This window comes from Chrysochloris asiatica, unplaced genomic scaffold (assembly GCF_000296735.1).
Source record: "Chrysochloris asiatica unplaced genomic scaffold, ChrAsi1.0 scaffold00007, whole genome shotgun sequence".
In the NCBI taxonomy this organism is placed as follows: domain Eukaryota; kingdom Metazoa; phylum Chordata; class Mammalia; order Afrosoricida; family Chrysochloridae; genus Chrysochloris; species Chrysochloris asiatica.
The window spans coordinates 13,102,754-13,122,894 of record NW_006408525.1 but is presented as its reverse complement, the minus strand read 5'-3'; the positions used below and the strand labels follow the sequence as shown (position 1 = coordinate 13,122,894).

The following is a 20,141-nucleotide window of genomic DNA, read 5'->3' as shown; positions in this document are numbered from 1 at the left end:
ACAATATATATATTAACCTGCAATATTTGGTCCAACATTTCATTATCTCACCCGAAAGATGAGGCTTTCTGCTCCTGTAAAGATTTACAGCCTTGGAAACCCTGTACAGGGTCACTATGAGTCAGTTCTGACTCCATGGCACACAACCACCACCACCAATATGATAACCTGTCACTTGTCTGTAAATTTGCTATACTGTGGTGGCTTGCATGTTCCTGTGATTCTTAAAAGTATGTCACCAATATTTTAAATATCAGCAGAGTCATCTATGGCGGACAAGTTTCAGATGAGCTTTCAGACTAAGATAGACTAGAAAGAAAGGGGAAAAAGACTACTCTCAGATAGTCACTGAATACCTTATGAATAGCAGTGGAACACAGTCAGGTAGCACCAGAATATTGAATATTGAAACATTGTAAAGAGCACCAAAATATTGCAAGATATAGTGATGGAAAATGAGTCCCTCACATTGGAAGGCACTCAAAATCCAACAGTAGAAGTGCTCATCATGACGTAAACTGAGTAAAGCTTTTGGGACCTAAATTTGCTGATTGGACACAACTCAAATGAGGATAAACAACTGTAACATCCATTAAGAATCAGAACATGGAATGGAAGAAGTACAAATCTAGGAAATTTGGAAGATGTCAAAATGAAATTGAATGCCTAAACACTGATAGATATCCTATGCATTAGTGAGCTGAAATGGACTGGTATTGGTCATTTTGAATCTGGCTTACTATGCTGGCAATGACAAATTGAAGAAGAATGGTATAGCATTCATCACCAAAAAGAGTATTTCAAGATCTATCTTGAAGTACAATGCAATCTGTGATAGGATAATATCTGTACACCAAGAAGGAATACCAGTTAATACTACTATCATTCAAATTTACACACGAACCACTAAAGCCAGTGGTGATGAAATTAAAGAATTCTACTAACTTTTTCAATATGAAATTGATCAAACATGCAATCAAGATGTATTGATAATTACTAGCAATTGGAATGCAAAAACTGGAAACAAAGAGGAAGGATCAGTAGTTGGAAACTATGACCTTTGTGAAAGAAACAATACTATCTAATGGTAGAATTTTGCAAGACCAATGAGTTGCTCATTGAAAATACCTTTTTTAAACAACATATGTTTGTGAATTTTCATACACACAGACTACCAAACATTGTGAAAATTGTACAAATAAAAGAAGACAAAACAGATGATTGGGACATATTAAAATTAGAAACTTATGTGCATCAAAGGATTTCACCAAAAGAGTAAAATGGGAGCCCACAGAATGAAAAAAATCTTTTACAAAGATATATTAAATAAGGGATTAATTTCTAAAATCTGTAGGAAACTAGAACATCTCTACAAGAAAAAGACAACCCAATTAAAAAATGAGCACAGGACATGAACAGCCACTTCACCAAGCAAGAGATTCAGGAAGCCAAGAAATATATGAAGAAATGTTCACGGATCATTAGCCATTAGAGATACAAATCAAAACAACAATGAGATATCGTCTCACACCAGTAATAACAGCGAAATTTTAAAAAGCAGAAGACAATAAATGCAGGCGAGGATGTGGAGAGGTTGGGACCCTCCTACACTGCTGATGGGACTGCAAAATCGTCCAACCACTCTGTAAAACAGTATGGCGCTGCCTCAGAAAGTTAGAATTAGAAATGCCGTATGATTCAGTAATTCCTCTACTGTGTATAGATCCACATGAAATACGACCATAATATGAGTAGATACATGCACACCAATGTTCATAGCAGTACTAGTCAAAATAGCCTAAGTGCCCATCAATGGAAGAATGGACAAAACAAACTGCAGTACATACAAACAATGGAATATTATGCTACCTTGAAGAATAAAAAGAAAGCTGCAAGCCACCACATAACATGGATGAACCTTGAGGATATTATGCTGAGTGAAATTAGTCAGTCACAAAAGTACAAATATTACATAAGACCATTAATGTAAAAGCTTAAGAAAAGACACCCATACTTAAAGCAAGGTTGTATCATCTGCATATCACAGGTTGTTAATGAGTCTTCCTCCAATCCTGATGCATGTTTTTCTTCATATAATCAACTTTTATAATTATTTGCTCAGTGTACAGATTAAACAAGTATGGTAAAAGAATACAACCCTGGTGTACACCTTTCCTAATTTTTAACCATTCATTAACAACCTGTGATATGTAGATGATACAACCTTGCTTGCTAAAAGTGAAAATGACTTAAAATACTGAAGATCAAAGACCACAGCCTTCAGTATGGGCTGTACCTCAATGTAATGAAAACAAAATTCCTCCCCACTGGACCAGTAAATAACATCCAGACAAATGGGGGCAAAAAATGAAGTTGTTAAATATTTTATTTTGCTCAGATCAATCATCAGCACTCATGGAAATAGCAGTCAAGAAATCATGTGGTGTATTGCATTAGGTAAATCTGCTATACAAGACCTCTTTAAAAGTGTTCAAGAGCAAAGATGTTAGTTCGAGGACTAAGGTGTGCCTGACCCAAGCCATGGTATTTTCAATAACCTTATATGCATGTGAAAGCTGGACAATGAATTAAGAAGATTGTAGAAGAATTGATGTATTTGAGTTATGGTGTTTGAGTAGAATATTGAAAGTACCATGGACCACCAAAAGAGCAAACAAATCTTTGTTGGAAGAAGTACAGCCAGAATGTTTCTTAGAAGCCAGGATGGCCAGACTTCATCTCTCATACTTCGGACATATTGTAAACAGGGGCCAGTCCCTGGAGAAGGACATTATGCTTGGTAGAGTGGAAGGACAGCGAAAAATAGGAGGATGCCCCAACAGACGGATTGGCACAGTGGCATCAGTAATGGGCTCAAGAGTAGGAACAACTGTGAGGATGACGCAGGACAGGGCAATGTTTTGTTCTGTTGTGCATAGGTCGCTATGAGTCGGTACCAGAAATATGGCACCTAACCACAACAACAAATATGATGGCAGGAACTGCAATTGCCTTGGCTGGGCCACCCCTGCTTTATAGAATTCCCAAGGTGGAAAATCTTTGCAGGGCAGAAAGTCTCATCCTTCTCTCGTGGAGTGGCTGGTGGGTTTGAACCACCAACCTTGCTGTTCAAAGTCTGGTGCTTATTCTACAGAGCCACCATACTCCCACTGTAGTGGGATGTAGTTTTTTTGTTAAGTGAGACTGAGTCAGTTCTAACTTGTAGTAACCCTGTATAGGGTTTCCAAGGAGTGACTAGTGAATTTGAACCACCAATCTTACAGTTCAAACAAACATTGCGGTCCAGTGCTTATCCTACAGTGCCACACCTGGACTCCTGTAATGGGATAAGAGACTAGAAGTGCAGGTTAAAAGTTTTATCAGGCAATATATAGAAACATGGACATCTGATTTGATCATGTAATCTCTCAGATTACGTTGACTGGGACAGCTCACTTCTCTCCCCATGAATTTCTTAGGCTACATGACTATGTAAAGACAGGGAAACAAATAGTAGATGCTTAGTAATGGTCTTTAAAAAAAAAAATGAATGAAAGTGAACTACTCCATCCCATAATAGTGTTGGTTTTTACATAACCACAGTATGTTCCTGGTTCACATTCCATTTGTGGTCAGTTCTGAGCCCCACATGTTTTTCTCTTATATTCATACCCACACGATATTTGTACTCTTAGATTTGGGTCTTTACAAGCATATTTTCTTATTAAGTTTCAACCCTAATTATGATAGGCTTATTTTTCCAATGCATAGGGTCATTCACAGCTTCATTATTATTTTCCAGAAAATCAAAACCACACCAAATTTGGGATCCACAAATCTGATACACACATTCTTGATTTCTTTGTTTGGAATATCAATAAATAGGCTGGACAGACTAACCCTCAGGACTGATACCTACTGGGCCATCACTCAGTATGTTTACTATCCCCACACCATCTCCATCACCTGCTAATGTTCAATGTAGATATGTGACTTGTAAAGCAATGTGGTCAAGAATCTTTTCCCAGGTTATCTAGCAAAATAGATTACAATGTATGCTTTCTCTGCTTGATTGCTGCTAAAACATTAAAGCTGCCTGTATGATATGCACTTCACAAAACCATACTGACTGCTATTGAGTGCCTCAGGATTTCCCAGGGGACTACAAATGGATTGCTTGATAGTTCCTTCTCATGTTTTTCTCAAAGATCAATAAATTGCCAGTGTTTAATTAATAGGGTCATCTTGAGCTTCCTCCCTTCCTGTTATTTGGCCTTTTCTAATCTTTAGGGACTTTTCCAGTTACCCATGACTTCTCAAAAATAATGACCTATGGGACTGTAGCCACATCTGCTGGTTCCACAAGCACCCCCAGGGCACATATCATCAACTTATTCTGATCAGAACACCTCCAGTTTCTCTTTCTCTCAATAACCATTTCTCTTTCTTTGGTTATCTGTTCATTTTCCAAAATTCCATCTTGAATGAACTTTTTCCAGTCAACTACTTACTTGTGCACCTCTTCTGAAACAATGTAAAAGACATGTAAAAGTTCAGCCTTATGCATCCCCTGACATTAATAAGAATTTCTTCCTTCTTGATCAAGAAATCAAATTTTTTTCTAGTTTTTCTAGTTTGACAAATTCCTTTATGATTTTAGTTTTTGCTTTTTGTACATGCTGATATGTCTTCCTCCAAATTCTGTCCATCTTTATTTTTTCCCCACTTCTGCTATTCCATATGTTCTGTTTTAGGGACTTGATTTGATTTCCACATTTTGTATACTACTATATACAAAGACACTACTAGGTACTGTACTAAGGGCCTAAAGATATCGAAAACAAAAAATCTTGCCATTAAAGTACTCTTCTCTCTATAATATCTATGGTGATTATTTGCTAATACTTGCTTGTCTTGGTATTTTCAATAATCTCATATGAATGCAAAAGCTGGACAGTGAATAAGGAAGACCATAGAATTGATGCTTTTGAGTTATGGGGTTGGAGGAGAATATTGAAAGTGCCATGAGCTGCCAAAAGAACAAACAGATCCGTTTTGAAAGAAGTGCAGCCAGAGTGCTCCTTGGAGGTCAAGATGGCCAAACTTCGTCTCTCATACTTCAGACATATTGTCAGGAGGGACCAGTCACTGGAGAAGGAAATCATGTTTGGTAAGGGGGAGGGTCAGATAAAAAGAGGAAGACCCCCAACCAGATGGACTGGCAAAGTGGCAGGATCAATGGGCTCAAGCATGGCAACAATTGTGAGGTTGCCCCAGGGCTGGACAGTGTTTCTTTCTGTTGTACATAGGGTTACTATGAGTCAGTACTGACTTGATGGCACCTAACAACAACAACCTTTTCAAGAGTAGGGACCATATGACGTTCACATGAACCCTGTGTAGATCTCATGGTGCCTAACAACACAGAAAATCATTATATGTTTAATAAAGGATGGGACAGAAAAGAAAATGTGTGTCTCCCAAGGTGCCTAACAACACAGAAAATAGTTGTATGTTTAATAAAGGATGGGACAGACAAGAAAATGCATATACACCATATATTAGATAGATTCTGTTGTTAAGTGTTAAGGGGTCTGTTCCAACTCATAGTGACCCTTATAAGGTTTCTAAGGAGTGACTGGTGGGTTTGAAAACAACCTTGCAGATAGCAGTCCAGTGCTTATTCTAAAATGCCACACCAGGAGTCCTGTGTTACATGTTACAGGTGATTAACTTTGCACAGGAGGGATCACTGCTTCAGAGGACAGTGAGTGGTCAAGGAGTGCCTTCTGTTACATAAAAAATTCTGTACAAGTTTAATATGTTGTTCTTTTCCTTCTTGCTTTCTCTATGTTTAAAGTTGATTCCCTTTATTTTAACTCCTACAAAAGCCAGGTTTAAATCTGGCCTCTCTAACCTTCCCTTGATAATCGATTATCGACTCACCACTCTTAACTCTGTATCCTACTGTCCAAATATTGAAAAAGCCTAACCTACTAGTGTGGTACTGTAGGATAAGCACTATACTGCTAACCAGAAGGTCACTAGTTCATACACCCCAGCCTCTTCTTGGAAACCCTATACAGGGTCACTATGAATTGGAACCGACTCAATGGCACTTAACAACTGTTAAGGTATTGAGGGAGGGGAGTCTTTCTTCTTTGCATTCATAACTCATATAATTAGTTTCCAATAATTCATTATCTAAGTTCCTACAGATTATACTATTATTGTGTTCTTAAATGCCATCAGTTTGTTGTTTGTTGTTAAGTGCTGTCGAGTCGGTTCCGACCCATAACGACCCTGTACAGGGTTTCCAAGGCTGTAAATCTTTACAGGAGCAAAAAGCCTCATCTTTCTCCCATGGAGCAGCTGGTAGTTTCGAACTGCTGACCTTGTGGTTCTCAGCCCAATTTGTAACCACTACGCTACCAGAGCTCCTTTAAGTGCCATTAGTAGGAGAGCAAAATTTCTAATTCAGATAGTTCACTGACCATATATAAATAAAACAGGACTACTTAAATCTCCCTGTGTTAACTCTGTTGGCATTTCCTATTGCACTGCTGATTGAATGCACTATTGCGATCATCAGTCTCTGCTGCTTGTGGAATATTCAGATGTGACAATACAATGCAAATCAACTACAAAGTAAAACATAAAATCCTGTAAAGGATACAAATGTTTTGAAGTTGATTAAGGTGATATGGAGAACTAATCAAATCACATGCAAATTCACTGGCAATTAAGAAGGTAGCAGTGAAAGACCAATTAAAATGGAATAATATCAAATTAACAAGGGCTGTGTAAGCACATGATTTGAAATCAAATTTTTAAATGATGCCAAGGGGGGAAGTATGTATAAAGTGCTTAAAGGCATTTGCAAAAACTGTCCTCTTTTATTGGCGGTGGTGGTTATGTGCCATGGAGTCAGTTCCAACTCGTTACCACGTTGTAAAGGTCAAATATGAGAAATATCATTTCAGTTACTAAAAATTTAAGCCCAAAACAGGATCAATGGTAAATTCATCTTATCTTCATTCTCAGAATTAGTGCATAATTGTAATTGCAACTTGTCATTAATAGAAGAGAAAATTAACCGATAACCATTAGATTTTACTTCATTTTTCAAGATAAAGTATCATTCATGACTTTGTCTCCTGTTGTTAAGTACCATTGAGCCAGTTCCAATTCATAGTGATCCCGTAGAGGGTTTACTAGAAGCATCTGGCAGGTTTGAACTGCCGACCTTGGGGTTATAGTCCAGTGCTTAGCCTACAGCACCACACCAGGATTCCTGTTTACTATAAAATCTGATCCCATTCTATCTGGTTTCATTTTTCAAAATATTATGTTTTTAGTGAATGTTTTACACAATAAATTCTGTTCCCATTTGATAGTTTTTACACAAATTGTTGGGAGTTCTGATGTGGCACTGTGGGTTAATGTGGACTGCAAGGTTGTTTTGAACTACAAGGTTGGTGGTTCAAGCTCATCAACCGCTCCTTGGAAACTCTATACAGCGTCACTATGAGTTGGAACTGACTCGACAGCATATAACACCACCACACATATTGTTGTAATGTTAGTTACATTTTCCACAATGTGTCAACATTCTGTTAAATTGCATTCTTGTTGTTCCATTTTCAGTATTCTAGTTTCTGTACCCTTTATCTTCTCATAATTGCTTTTAGATAGTTGTTGGCCTTTTAGTCTCATAAGGATTTTTTTTTTTTTTAATTTCATTTCATTTTGTATGGGTTTTTTTTTTTTAATGTTTTATTGTGAATTATGTGATAGTTTACATGGGAAGACATTAGCTTTACATTCATCCTATCGTATATCATTTCATTTCCATGGTTACAATCCCCTCCATGCATCATCAAACAACCAAGCCTGCCCCCCAGTCATCAGCCCACTGCCCCTCTCCCTCTCTGGGTCTAGAGTCCCCAGCCTCTTCATCTCTCCATGTCATCATCGCTGCCTCCATCTCTGGAGTCCCTGCTTCTCTGGGTTAGGGTCTCACACTCCGCTCTTCTCCCTTGATGGTTCCAGGGACCTCAGCTCCTGGACTGCATAGTCAATCACTCCCCTCCTTTTGCTACAAAACATCCACCTTTACATTTTCAACCCTCACAGTCAGTCCTGATAACAATTATTCACCATTGTACCACAAAGGACCTATCCCCATCTCCTTTCATTAGCCCTGCCCAAACAGCCTGAATACAGTGGAGATTCTAATTTCCTCCACGACTTCTGGATCTAGGCTCCATCTTGAAAGCTTGTAAGCCAGTCACTTTTTGCCTTTGTAGCCGTCCCCCCTCCTCCCATTTTGTGTAGCCAATGTCCAAGCTGCCCATCCCTGTCTACTCTGTGTATGGAGGGGGTGGGAATGACTCTTGGTGTAAAGATTTGTTCCCTCTTTTGAGCTACTGCATCTATAGGTGTAGGTCAAGTTCATCAAATTGTATCAGATTACTTTTTTTTCCCTCTTCTTTCTTCTTCTAGTTGAACTCTGATCATTCAGTCATTGAAGCCAGGCTGAGTAGGTATTATCTGCATGAGTGGATGTTCTTATGCATATGCCCTCTCTTCTTATCAGCTGGAGGCTTCACTCTCCACTCTAGTCCTCTGTGGCTATGTCACTGACTCTGGGCCCAAGAGTCCCCAGGTCTCCTCACACTGCTTGCCAACCCGGTCTCCACCAGGAGTCTATTGATTGTTGTAGGGCTTAGCTCGCAGCTTCATTGCTGTTTTTCCCTCACTTCCCCTTATCGGTGACGAATGTGGTCACCAATCAGAGTGTATGTCTGCTCATGTATTCCCATTGGGTCTTAGTCTTGGAAGGGGGTTTGCCCTGAGGGGACCGGACCACTTGCCTTGATGTCTCCTGGGCTGGGCGAGCAACTTGCTTGTTCTTGTAGTAATCAGTCGGCCTGGTGTTATTGTTTTGTATTTTTCCTGTAGGTCTTTCTTTCAAGAAGTATCTACTGTTCTTCTAGCTGCTCCAGGCTGGTCTGCTTTTCCTTTCAAGTGGAAATTCCCACCTCAGAAGATTCTGGGTGAGGTTCAGGACTCCACCTATGATCTTATGTAATGCAGAGGCTCCACAGGAAGCCTCCTTTACTGGGCACATTGTAGCCCCAATTTTAGGTATTCCAATCAGTTATAGGCAGAATACGGACTTACATGCTTTCTATGGTGACATTTCTAGCTATTCCTTTCTCTCCCCAAGTGTCTATTTTATAATGGTATTCCAGGGAAATCAAGATTCAAAAGACAGCTAAGCATCTTAACATTATTTCCCCCCTTTTGCCCATCCCAACCATGTCTCAATCCCTGTATACCAGAGCCCTGTTGTTCCAAGGTTGTTTATACATCATTATTTACCTCTGTCTTGCTTGGCCCAGGCAAACTTGCCTAATTGTTTTCCCATCTGCTTTGTTCTTCCATTCCCCTCCCCTTCTTGTGTATTGCCCCACTCCCTAGCACCCAAACCACCTTGTGTCTATTCCCTACCGTGTGTTCTACCTTCCCCAGATGTTTTTTTTAAGGGAGCACTGTACTCATGAATGATGCCCTTTATATTGTGTGCTACTTTATTACTTCACTAAAAGGTGATCTCGGGATAGTTATGGTTCAAGATTTGAAGAATATCTTATGGCAACAGTCTCAGGAAGTCCTCTAGTCTTAACTTTCATTTTAAGTGAGTTTTCCTGGTACCAGCTTTCCTGAGATAATGAAAAAAATTTTTGTCAGCTTTTGCCACTGGAAATTTCTGTTCTCCCCACATTAAACAATAAACTCCTTAATGGCAGAAAGTATGAATTCTATTTTTCTTTATTCCTGCCTCCACTACTACAACCCTACTCTCAATCATAACCCCCATTCCTACCCCTGGCAAAGAGAGATGCACAGAATAAGCATGGAGAATACTCACGTAGGTATTAAAGACTAGTTACTTTACTTGAAGAAGCCCCCGAGGTAGACTGCTAACTGCAAGGTCAGCAGCTTGAATATACCAGCTGCTCTGCAGGAGAAAGATGAGGCTCTCTGCTCCCGTAAATGCACAGCCTCGAAAACCCTATACAGGGTGGCCATGAGTCAGAACCAACTCCACGGCACACCGCCACTACCACCTGACTTGAGAGAGAATTCTTCTGAAGGTGGTAACTATACCACCACCAATTCTCCAGAAGCCATGATAGTTCCAAGGAATTTTCCATCCGTTTAGCCATTAACTCATTTGGTTCTTTGCACAGTTTTGTTTGCCCTTTAAGACTGTTGTTTTGGATAGGGTTTTATTTTGTTTTTGAACCTACAGGATATTCTCTCCTATCACAAGAGGAGCCATCAACGCCTCTCTCCTGGATTATATCTGGGTTACCTAAAGCTATGTAGCTCTGTGGATCAGATCAAAGTTCTCGTCACCCAAAAGTTGCCCAACATCCTCTGCCATGTGAAGATCCGTGAAAATAATAACATTTCCAAGTAAGTGTCATGAGTTTGGTTTCTCCTCCTGATGAAACAATGGCTCCAGTGAATTCCAGAAGGATGCTGAAGTGTGACTTCCCAGTATGGTTTCTGTGGTGCAGACACTGGAGCAGTCAGGCCTGGTGTTAACATTAGGAAGGTAGGATATGGGGGCTGTGGTGTTGATTGATTGATAGGGAGAATGAGCTCATTAAAAAAGCCCATCTGACTTTTCACTCAGATTATTTATGGTGCAACCATTGATGCTCAACTGGTTAACGAACAGATGACCTCTATTTCTGACACTGCAATTTCCAATATATTTTCACCAGTTTTTACAAAGTCATTTTCTTTCTCTCTTTTTTTTTAGGCATCACTTATGGAAATAAATTTGGTAGAGAAATGATCCTCCTCATTTTAAGGGGCTTTGCCAATTCTCACCCCACTTGCCTTAGGACCATATATGTTTCCTACATTCCTTTTGGTTCTCTAGGGAAAAAAAGAAGTCACATGGCTGGACGTTCTGGAAACTGTTCTATGGTTTGGCATTATGGTGAATTACCCTACCCTGCTAGCTTTGGGAAAGTTGCCCAATCTTGGTAATCTGGCTCAACTTTACAATTAGCCCTCATAGTAGACTTTAGTAAGTCTGCTATAATGGACTGAATTGTGCACAACATTAAATGCAAACTAAAAGAAAACGAGAGAACAGAAAAGAAAAGAAAAGAAAAAAGAACTCCCCAATCTTCTTCGGGCTTGAAAGAGTAGATACTAGACCCTCAGTTTTCTAGTTAAACCTAAGGATATGCCAAACTAAAGAACTCTAATTTTGTCATTTACTTTTTGGTCTCTAACACAGTGGCAGAAGTTTATAATGCCTCATGATGTTTATTAACTAAAAACTACTTGATGGCAAAAGAGATGATGGCGCACTCTTGAAGACTCAGTAGCTACCATATTTTCTCCTTTCGCTTATCAACTACATGTAGACTTTAAGTCTGCCATCTGCTGGTCACTCCTACAATCAACATTAGTTATCATCTCTTCAGGCTCCATGACTTACTTGTATGTTGACTGAGCAGTGGTCACTTTCATCCAGATTTCTGTCTTAAAAAAGAGTTCAGACTTCATACTTTCGTGCTTATCCTACCTAATTTCCCATTGCCAAGACCCAAGTTTCATTTACACCAAAAATTCCAGCAGCCTTCACCCTGAACTTTCCATCTCCCACATGCATATAGCCCAAGCTATTTAGTTAATGATGGGTGCTGCATGTTATTCCGATTGGTCATTTATTTTCAAATTTGGTTACAGGCCCTATTTTAGAAAGGTGGTCCTTAAGGTTTTATGTATATTTATACTAATCAGAAACACCTTGTTTTCTTCACTATCAGCGCTAGGAGAAAATAAATCATTCCAGAACAGGTTCTCAAAGAAAGCTTCTCAATTTTTTGTGAAGCCAACTGTATGCCCAGATTGCTACAGAAACTTAATTTTTATTTTTCCTCTTATTAGGACAAATGAAACAGATACCTAAAAACACAAATTTTTCTAAGGGAGTCATTAGTTGGTTATAAGAGTGTTTTCTAATGGAAACTTATGCCACCCTCAATTCAGTTTTTCAACTCACTGATTGGAGCCCAGATTGGTGCAGCCCTTTGGAGAGAATCCTTACAGGGTTTTCACACGAGTGGATGCATATGTCAGCACCTCCTTCCTCTGCATCAAAGGAGGGCTTTCCTTTCCTGCTGGACTGCTCTTGAGAGCATATTACTGCTCCCTGCAGAGTTGGAATGAGGAGAAACTGGGGCAGCTGACTGTTGAGAGACTTGCACTAAAATAAATACCTGTGGAAACAATGTTGCCCAAGAGGCATTTACCTTGATCTTTTCAAGCTCTTTGGGAAGGCCAGTCTTTGGGGGACAAACCAAATGTGCTTTCCTCCCACCACAATTCTTTTCCCTTTCCTTCTGCATGACATTTGGAAAAGTTCATTAGGAAGGATTATAGAACATGCAGAATAAAGACGCAGATGACTCCTTTGTAAGGAGGATGGAAGCAGTGATGTGTGTCTCCTGATTCCTTTTATTGGAATTGTCTGGTGTTCCTGTTTGTGATTCTCCTCTTCTGGAAAGGGAAAGAAACCAAAATAGTCCTCAGGATGACAACAGGCCAGGGTTGAAATGTGCCATGTGGTTTGTTGCCTGAGTTGGACCAGAGTACTGTGGTTACCCAACTGCTGAACTAACCAGCAGATGCCACTGCGGTGAAATGCAGGGTCTTAGAACTTACAGAGGAACTGCAGGAGACGAATACTGAGGACAGTCAGGAAATTATTACCAAAATATCTGAAAGCTTCAATCTCAAAAACGGATTCATACAAATTAGACCTGCTGTTCTGAGGTACATGTGGTTTGATAGGTGAACTAAGCTTAAATTAGAAAGTACTCATTTTAAACTCCATTTGGGTGGTGTAAAAAAAAAAAAAAAAGTTCAAATTTCATGAATTGCATTGAGCTTTAACCACTACTGATCATCCAGGTTCTGGACATATACATTAAGGAAATTCTAAGCTGTGTTCTGAACTTTTGTTACATTTCTAATTTTAACTTGACTCAACATACAGAGAGGAATGGGAATGGATCCAAAAGCTTTCTGGCTCTGAATCTATGGAAAGTGTGGATCATACTTCTGACTGCCCCATGCAATTGTTCTTCTACGAGCTCCAGATGGCAGTGAAAGCTCTCCTTAAGCAGATCAATATACCTCTGCACCAGGTACTAGACTTTACCATTTTTATCTTCTTTTATGGCTCATGGAAATTGCATTGCAGCATAAAACTCACTCAAGAGGTAAAAAATAATAGGCTATTAGTTTAGTTTATTTTCATTTATTTGAATATCACTTTGCATGTACTCTGCACATTTTGAATGTAAAGCCTAAAGGCAGACATGGGCTGCACCTCTCCTTTTCCTTTACTCTGCCACGGTAACCCCATAAAAGTTTCCTGATCCCACTCTACTAAGGTCTGGCAAAGCAAAGGAAGTCACTGGCTAGTGTACCATGAAAGACACCAGGTTTCAGCTTCAGGATCATATGAAGCCAGGAATAAGCAGATAGATGGGTGTATAATTAGACATACAAATGATTTATCTAAGAAAAGTATAAAGGTAGTACAATCTGTGGATTTGGGGTAGCACAAATAGTTAAGTGCTCAACTACTAGCTGAAAGATCGGTAGTTCAAACCCACTCAGAAGTACCTCAGAAGATAGACCTGGTGATTTGCTTCCAGAAGGTCACAACCTTGAAAACCCTATGGAGCAATTCTACTCTGACACACATAGGGTCCCTGTGAGCTGGAACCAACTGAACAACAAGTAAATAACAGTATAATCTGTAGCAATAGGCAAAGCTATAACTTGTTACCTTTCCACAAACAGAGGATTTGCTGTCAAAATGACTGTATTATATGAGTTAAAATTTGAAAAGTTAACAACCACTAATAAAGCAGCTTCAAGAAAAAGTGTTGGCATAGAAAAGAATAGTGAAAGTTTATTTGGTTCTGTGTACTAGGTTAACATGATGCAGCATTGTGTGGCACTGTAAGATAAGCAATGGATTGCTAACCACAAGGTCAGTGGTCAAACCCATCAGTTGCTCCTTGCAAACCCTATATAATATAAAGAATCACAGTGAATTGGAACCAACTCAAAGGCACTTAACAACAAGAAGCATTAAGCTGAATCCTTTTCTTTTGTCTTTGTTCACTATCCCTCATCCTACCCCCTCCACACATACACACTCACTATCCCTACACAAATACACACACAGTCCTTATATATACACACATATACAAATTAACCAATACGATTAGACTGTAAACATAAAGGCCATTATAGGAGTGACTGAGTCTTTTTAATAACAACAGAGAGACAGCTGTGAACTGGCCTCTGACTCAAGGAAGCAAGGGGGATAGATTAAAACCTTGAATGTTCTTCCACTGGAATATTGTTCTGATTGTAAATAAATCGAGGCTATTCCAAAACAACTCTCACTGTGATGAAGAATAAATTGCATAAGATATTATGACGACACTAGAGGAGCAATAGGTTTATTCCTGAGGTGGTGTGTGCTCAGGAGGAGAGAACAGAAATATACCAGCTCTACTTGTGACAGTAGATACTATGAAAGGGTTTCTTGGGCTTAGCAGGTTTGAAGCGGCTCCTATTTCATTGGTGACTCTTGGGCCACATATACATGTCGGGAGAAGGCTGACTAACAGTGCATACAACAATCTTTTTTTTTTTTTTTTTGGATACTTGTAAAATTTTCTCAGTCCTTGGCCAGAAACTACATTTTTCCCCCTTAACCAACTTAAATTGAAACTAGCGGATTTTTAATTCAATCCATTTTTGTTGCTTCATGTAATTATATTCATCATTTTGAAAAGCCCACAGAATGCAATCATTTTCTGCTTTTATAAGAAGCATAAATGTTGTTTTCAGAGTTTATGTGGAACATTACTGCCTTAAATCTTGATTTTATATAGCATTATTAAATGGGCTGAACCCTAATATTTATGTTGTATAAAAATTCCAAGCTTGAAGTCGTGTAATTTTGTTAGATGTTTTATGCCAGTTTGGTGTTGTTTATGTAAGTGCCATGTTGTAACTCTCCTATTTTCCCTCCGCGCGTGTCCCTCTGCAGGCAAGGAACTTCCGCCTCTACACACAGGAGGTGTTGGAAATGGGTCACAATGTGTCCTTTCTTCTCCTGCTCCCTGCCTCAGACGACGTCTGTACAGCCCCAGGACAGAATAATCCTTACACCCCACACTCAGGGTTTCTTAACCTCCCTCTTCAGATGTTTGAACTTGGTATACTAGCTTGTTTCACCTAGAAATATTAACCCAGCCTCCTTATAATAAAATCACAAAGTTATATCTGTTCCCCCTTGTCCCAGTGGAGGGTCAATAAATCACATGATGGCTTTGGCAACGACCCTTCCTAGAACTGTATACAAGTCTGAGAGAAAGCAAAGCTCCAAGACTATGTGCCTGAGCAGTAATTATTGAACCTAGCGAAGGTCCAATGAAGAAGCGGGAACTCCAAACAGAAAGTTCAGTTGTCTTGCTTCCCGCCTCTGCTTTCTTAAAACAGAAATACAAGAACTGATGTTTTCATGAAAAGCACTCATCTCTCTTTCCCTCTCTCTGGGGGTAAAAAAATTAATGAAATTGAAATTCATAGTGTATATCACTTTAGAGGGGAGGAAAAGCCAATAATTTAAAGTACTGCTGGTTTATTAAATGGACTAATACAAAATAGAATCTAAATTTCTGACACACCATTTGAGGAAGTGACCAGAACTCTCAGGATGCAACACTGGGGTTATAACATGGAATTCTGAGTGGTAAAAGATCTCTCTTTGACTTTCAGGAATGAATAACCTATGCCCGGTTTCTTTATTTTTGCAGAAATCCCTGCTGCCCACCAACTATGTGAATAGTGTGGCTTTGTCTTTCTTGCCCAAGCTTCATCTAGTAACAGACCAATAAAAGACAATAACTAGCAAGAGAGTTCAGTCAGTTCAGATGAATTGTACAATTCGTGGAGGGTTGGTGAATTGGAGGCAGACTGTCTTTGGACTGCAGATTTAGAAGCAGATTAGCCAATTGTCTGATGTCTTAGTTTGAAAGCTGGCATCTAAATCTCAGCCTATCTTTTGACAATAAGTTGCTTAAAGTCCCTGGATTTCCCTTGCTCCAAGCAGTTCAGATTGCCAAATGCTGATGAACAACAAGTGTTCTTTTCCACAGGACGGAGAGTTATTAAGCAAAACTTTTATCAGGCTTAAAACCTGCATGTAAAGAGTCCTGGGTCCCCTACTGTGTGACACTGGGAATCGCTTAACCTTTCTGTATCTTCTCTGTTTCAAACAACTAATGACATTAGCTAAAATATTCCTTAGAGGTTTGGATGTGAAATTGGCCATTTAATGAGTTCTCCATCAAAGAGCATTATTAGTCCATGAAGTAACACTGATGCTGTTATGAAACATAGTTTAGTCAGGGTATTTCAATTCATGTCAACAAACTTCTATTAGGTGTCTAATGTATAGATTCAGAGATAAGTAAGACAAAGACTCAGCCCTAGAGAGTTGTTTAGTATGGTTCTAGGGTAAGACAGAATTTATGGTAAATCATAAATATTAAGTGATACTGAAAAAAAAGGGAAGAAAGTATAGATTTTTTTCAAAGAAGACATCATAAAACGCCTTCTTAGAAGAGAGGATATTTGATGGGGGGTTTAAAGAATAGACAAGATGCTTATAAATATGGATAAAAAGAAAAGCTTTCTTGTCAGAGGGAGCAGAATGAAACAGAAGAACCCAAATAGAATCAGGTAACAATAGGTCTGGTTTGAGTAGATCAGAGGAATCATGTGAGGAAACAATGTCTTTAGTCAGGTTGAGAAGCGGATTAAAGATGGGCCTAAGAGGAGGAGGGCAGAAACTTCAGAGGCTATTATAATAGTCCATTAGGGTAGAAACCAAAAGAAACAAAAGAAATATTGGTAGTAATCAATAAGATTACCGTAACTATTTGAATGAAAAGGAAGAATTTAGAAAAACCCCATGGTTTTTAGGCTCAGTGCTATTACCAAGAGGTATGGACAGAAGAGGAGGAAATGATTTAAAGAAGAAAGCAATGCTTTCAGGTCTGAGCATATTGAGTCTAATTATGCAATCAAATGAACATTAAGAAAAGCAGAAGACAAAAGTTAGGTACTAACTTTGGTTAGTATCTACTGGTAGCAATGGAAACCATAGAAGTGAATGGGGACAGATGTTGTTAAGTGCCGTTTAGTCAGTTCAGACTCATAGCGACCCTATGTACAACATAACAAAATACTATTCCTGCACTATTATCACAATTGCTATTATGTTTAGGCCTATTGTTGGTATTGTGTAAATCTATCTCATTGAGGATCTTCCTCTTTTTCACTGATCTTCCACTTTACCAACCAAACGTGATGTCCTTCTTCAGGCACTGGTCCTTCCTGACAACATGTCCAAGGTTGTTGTTGTTGTTGTCAGGTGCCATCGAGTTGGAACCGACTCATAGCGACCCCATGCACAGCAGAACGAAACAATGTCCGATCCTAGGCCAACCTCACTACCGCCACCACACTTGACGCCATCAATGATGTCACCTGGCTGATCCATCTCGTTAGGGGTCTTCCTCTTTTTCTCTGACCCTCCATCTTACCCAGCATGACATCCTTCTCCAGCGACTGTTCTCTCCGGATAATGTGTCCAAAGTATGAGAGACAAAGCCTAGCCATCTTGGCCTCCAAGGAGCACTCTGGCTGCACTTCTTCCAAAACAGATCTATTGGTTCTTTTGGCAGTCCATGGCACTTTCAGTATTCTCCTCCAACACCACAACTCAAAGGCATCAATTCTTCTACGATCTTCCTTATTCACTGTCCAGCTTTCGCATCCATATGAGGTTATTGAAAATACCATGGCTTGGGTCAGGCACACCTTAGTCCTCAAGCTGACATCTCTGCTCTTTTATCCTTAAAAAAGTTCCTGTGCAGCAGATTTGCCCAATGCAATACGTCGTCTGATCTCTTGACTGCTGTTTCCGCGAGTGTTGATAGTTGATCAAGGAGAATGAAGTCCTTGACAACCTCAATCTCTTCTCCATTGACAGAATGCTGTTTATTGGTCCAGTGGTGAGGATTTTTGTTTTCTTTACATTGAGTTGTAATCCATACGTAAGGCTGTGCTCTTTGATCTTCATCAGTAAATATTTTAAGTCCTCTTCACTTTCAGCAAGCAAGGTTGTATCATCTGCATATCTCAGGTTGTTAATAAGTCTTCCTCCAATCCTGACGCCACGTTTTCCTTCATGTGCAAGGTACCAGAGAGAAAGTCTCGCCATCAATGCTTCCAAGGAACAATCTGACTGCACTTTTTCTATAACAGATTTGTTTGTTCTGGCAGTCCATAATTTCTTCACTAAACCATAATTCAAATGCATCAATTCTTCTACAGTCTTCTTTCTTCATTGCCCAGCTGTCCACATGCACATGAGATAACTGAAAATACCATGACTTGAGTCAGGTACACCTTAGTCCTTAAACTGACATCTTTGCCCTTTAATATTTTATGAGGTCTTGTGCAGCAGATTTGCCCAATGTAATTCGTCATTTGATTTTTTTGACTACTGTTTCAAGGAGCATTTATTGTGGATTCAAGCAAAATGAAGCCTTTAACAACTTCATTTTTCTTTTCTGTTTATCGTGTTCTTTATTGCTCCAATTGTGAATATATTCATTTTTTTACAGAGGTACAATCCATACTGAAGGCTGTAGTCTTTGACTTTCAAAGACAAGTACTTCAAGTCCTCTTTGCAGTCTTCTTCCAATCCTGATGCCACTTTCTTCTTCATATAATCTAGCTTTTTGATGATTTGCTTAGCATACAGAGTGAATAAGTATGGTGAAAAAATACTTATTCTTTGCATATGTTTCCTAATTTTAAACCATTCAGTATTCCCTTGTTCTGTTTGAACAACTACTTCTTGGTCTGTGTACAGGTTCCTCATAAACACAATTATGTATTCTTACTGCTATCCATAGTTTGTTATGATCAACACAGTCAAATGCCTTTGCTTAGTCAATAAAACAAAAGTAAGCATCTTTCTGGTGTTTTCTTCTTTCAGTCAAAATCAACCTAATGTCAGCAATGGTATCTCGCATTTCATGTCCTCTTCTAAATCTGGCTTGAATTTCTGCCACTTCCCTGTTGATGACCTACCGCAACCATTTTGGAATTATCTTCAATAAAATTTTAGTATTAACAATAGTTTAATATTAATGATACTGTTTGATGATTTCTACATTCCAGTGAGTCAATTTTCTTTGAAATAGGCATAAATATGTATCTCTTTTAATCAGCTGACCAGGTAACTGACTGCTAGATTTCTTGGCATAAACAAGTGAATGCTTCCATTTCATCCATTTGCAGAAACATCTCAATTGGTATTTCAATTTCTAGAACCTTTTTTTTCCCACCAATGTCTTCAATGCAGCTTGAACTTCCAGCAATACCATTATTGGTTCTTGATCATATGATACCTATTGAAATGGCAGAGAACTGACTCTTTTCTCTTCTGTGCATCACCATTCAACAGTATTTGCTTCTATTCCCTCTTTTTTTTAATGTACACAAAAACACACAGGAATATGTAATCATTCAAACAACTAAAGGACACATTCTGCAAGCTAGCCTCCCTGTGACCAGCACCTGACTGCCAGCACAGAGCCCCTCTCCTTCCATGAGTCTAGCGTCCCCAGCCATTCTCTCTCTCCATGCCCTCATCTCTGTCTCCATCTCTGGTGTTGCTGCCTCTCTGGCCAGGGTCCCACATTCCGTCTGTGCTCCTCTCCCTTGATGGTCCCAGGGCTCCCTGTACCTGGACTTCAAGATCAACCACTCCCCGGTTTTTGTTACAAATCTTCTACCTTTACAATTGTGACAGTCACAATCAGTCATGGTAACAATTACTCACTAATGAATCACAAGATTCTTATCCCCTTCTCCTTTCACCAGACCCATCTAGACAAGATGAAAACTATTTCATGGGGATTCTAACTTCT

The 20,141-nt window shown here is 39.2% G+C and overlaps 1 protein-coding gene across 1 annotated transcript in view; it reads left to right on the top strand.

Annotated features, from left to right (window-relative positions):
- ANKFN1 (ankyrin-repeat and fibronectin type III domain containing 1) overlaps positions 1–15,469 on the top strand; it is a 222,935-nt gene extending 207,466 nt beyond the window's left edge. The window contains exons 14-16 of the mRNA XM_006833645.1: positions 10,322–10,488; positions 13,097–13,247; positions 15,179–15,469. Coding sequence (XP_006833708.1) covers positions 10,322–10,488; positions 13,097–13,247; positions 15,179–15,370 — 510 coding nt within the window. The 3' untranslated portion in view covers positions 15,371–15,469. The remainder of the gene's footprint in view (positions 1–10,321; positions 10,489–13,096; positions 13,248–15,178) is intronic.
- The last annotated feature ends 4,672 nt before the right edge of the window (positions 15,470–20,141 follow it).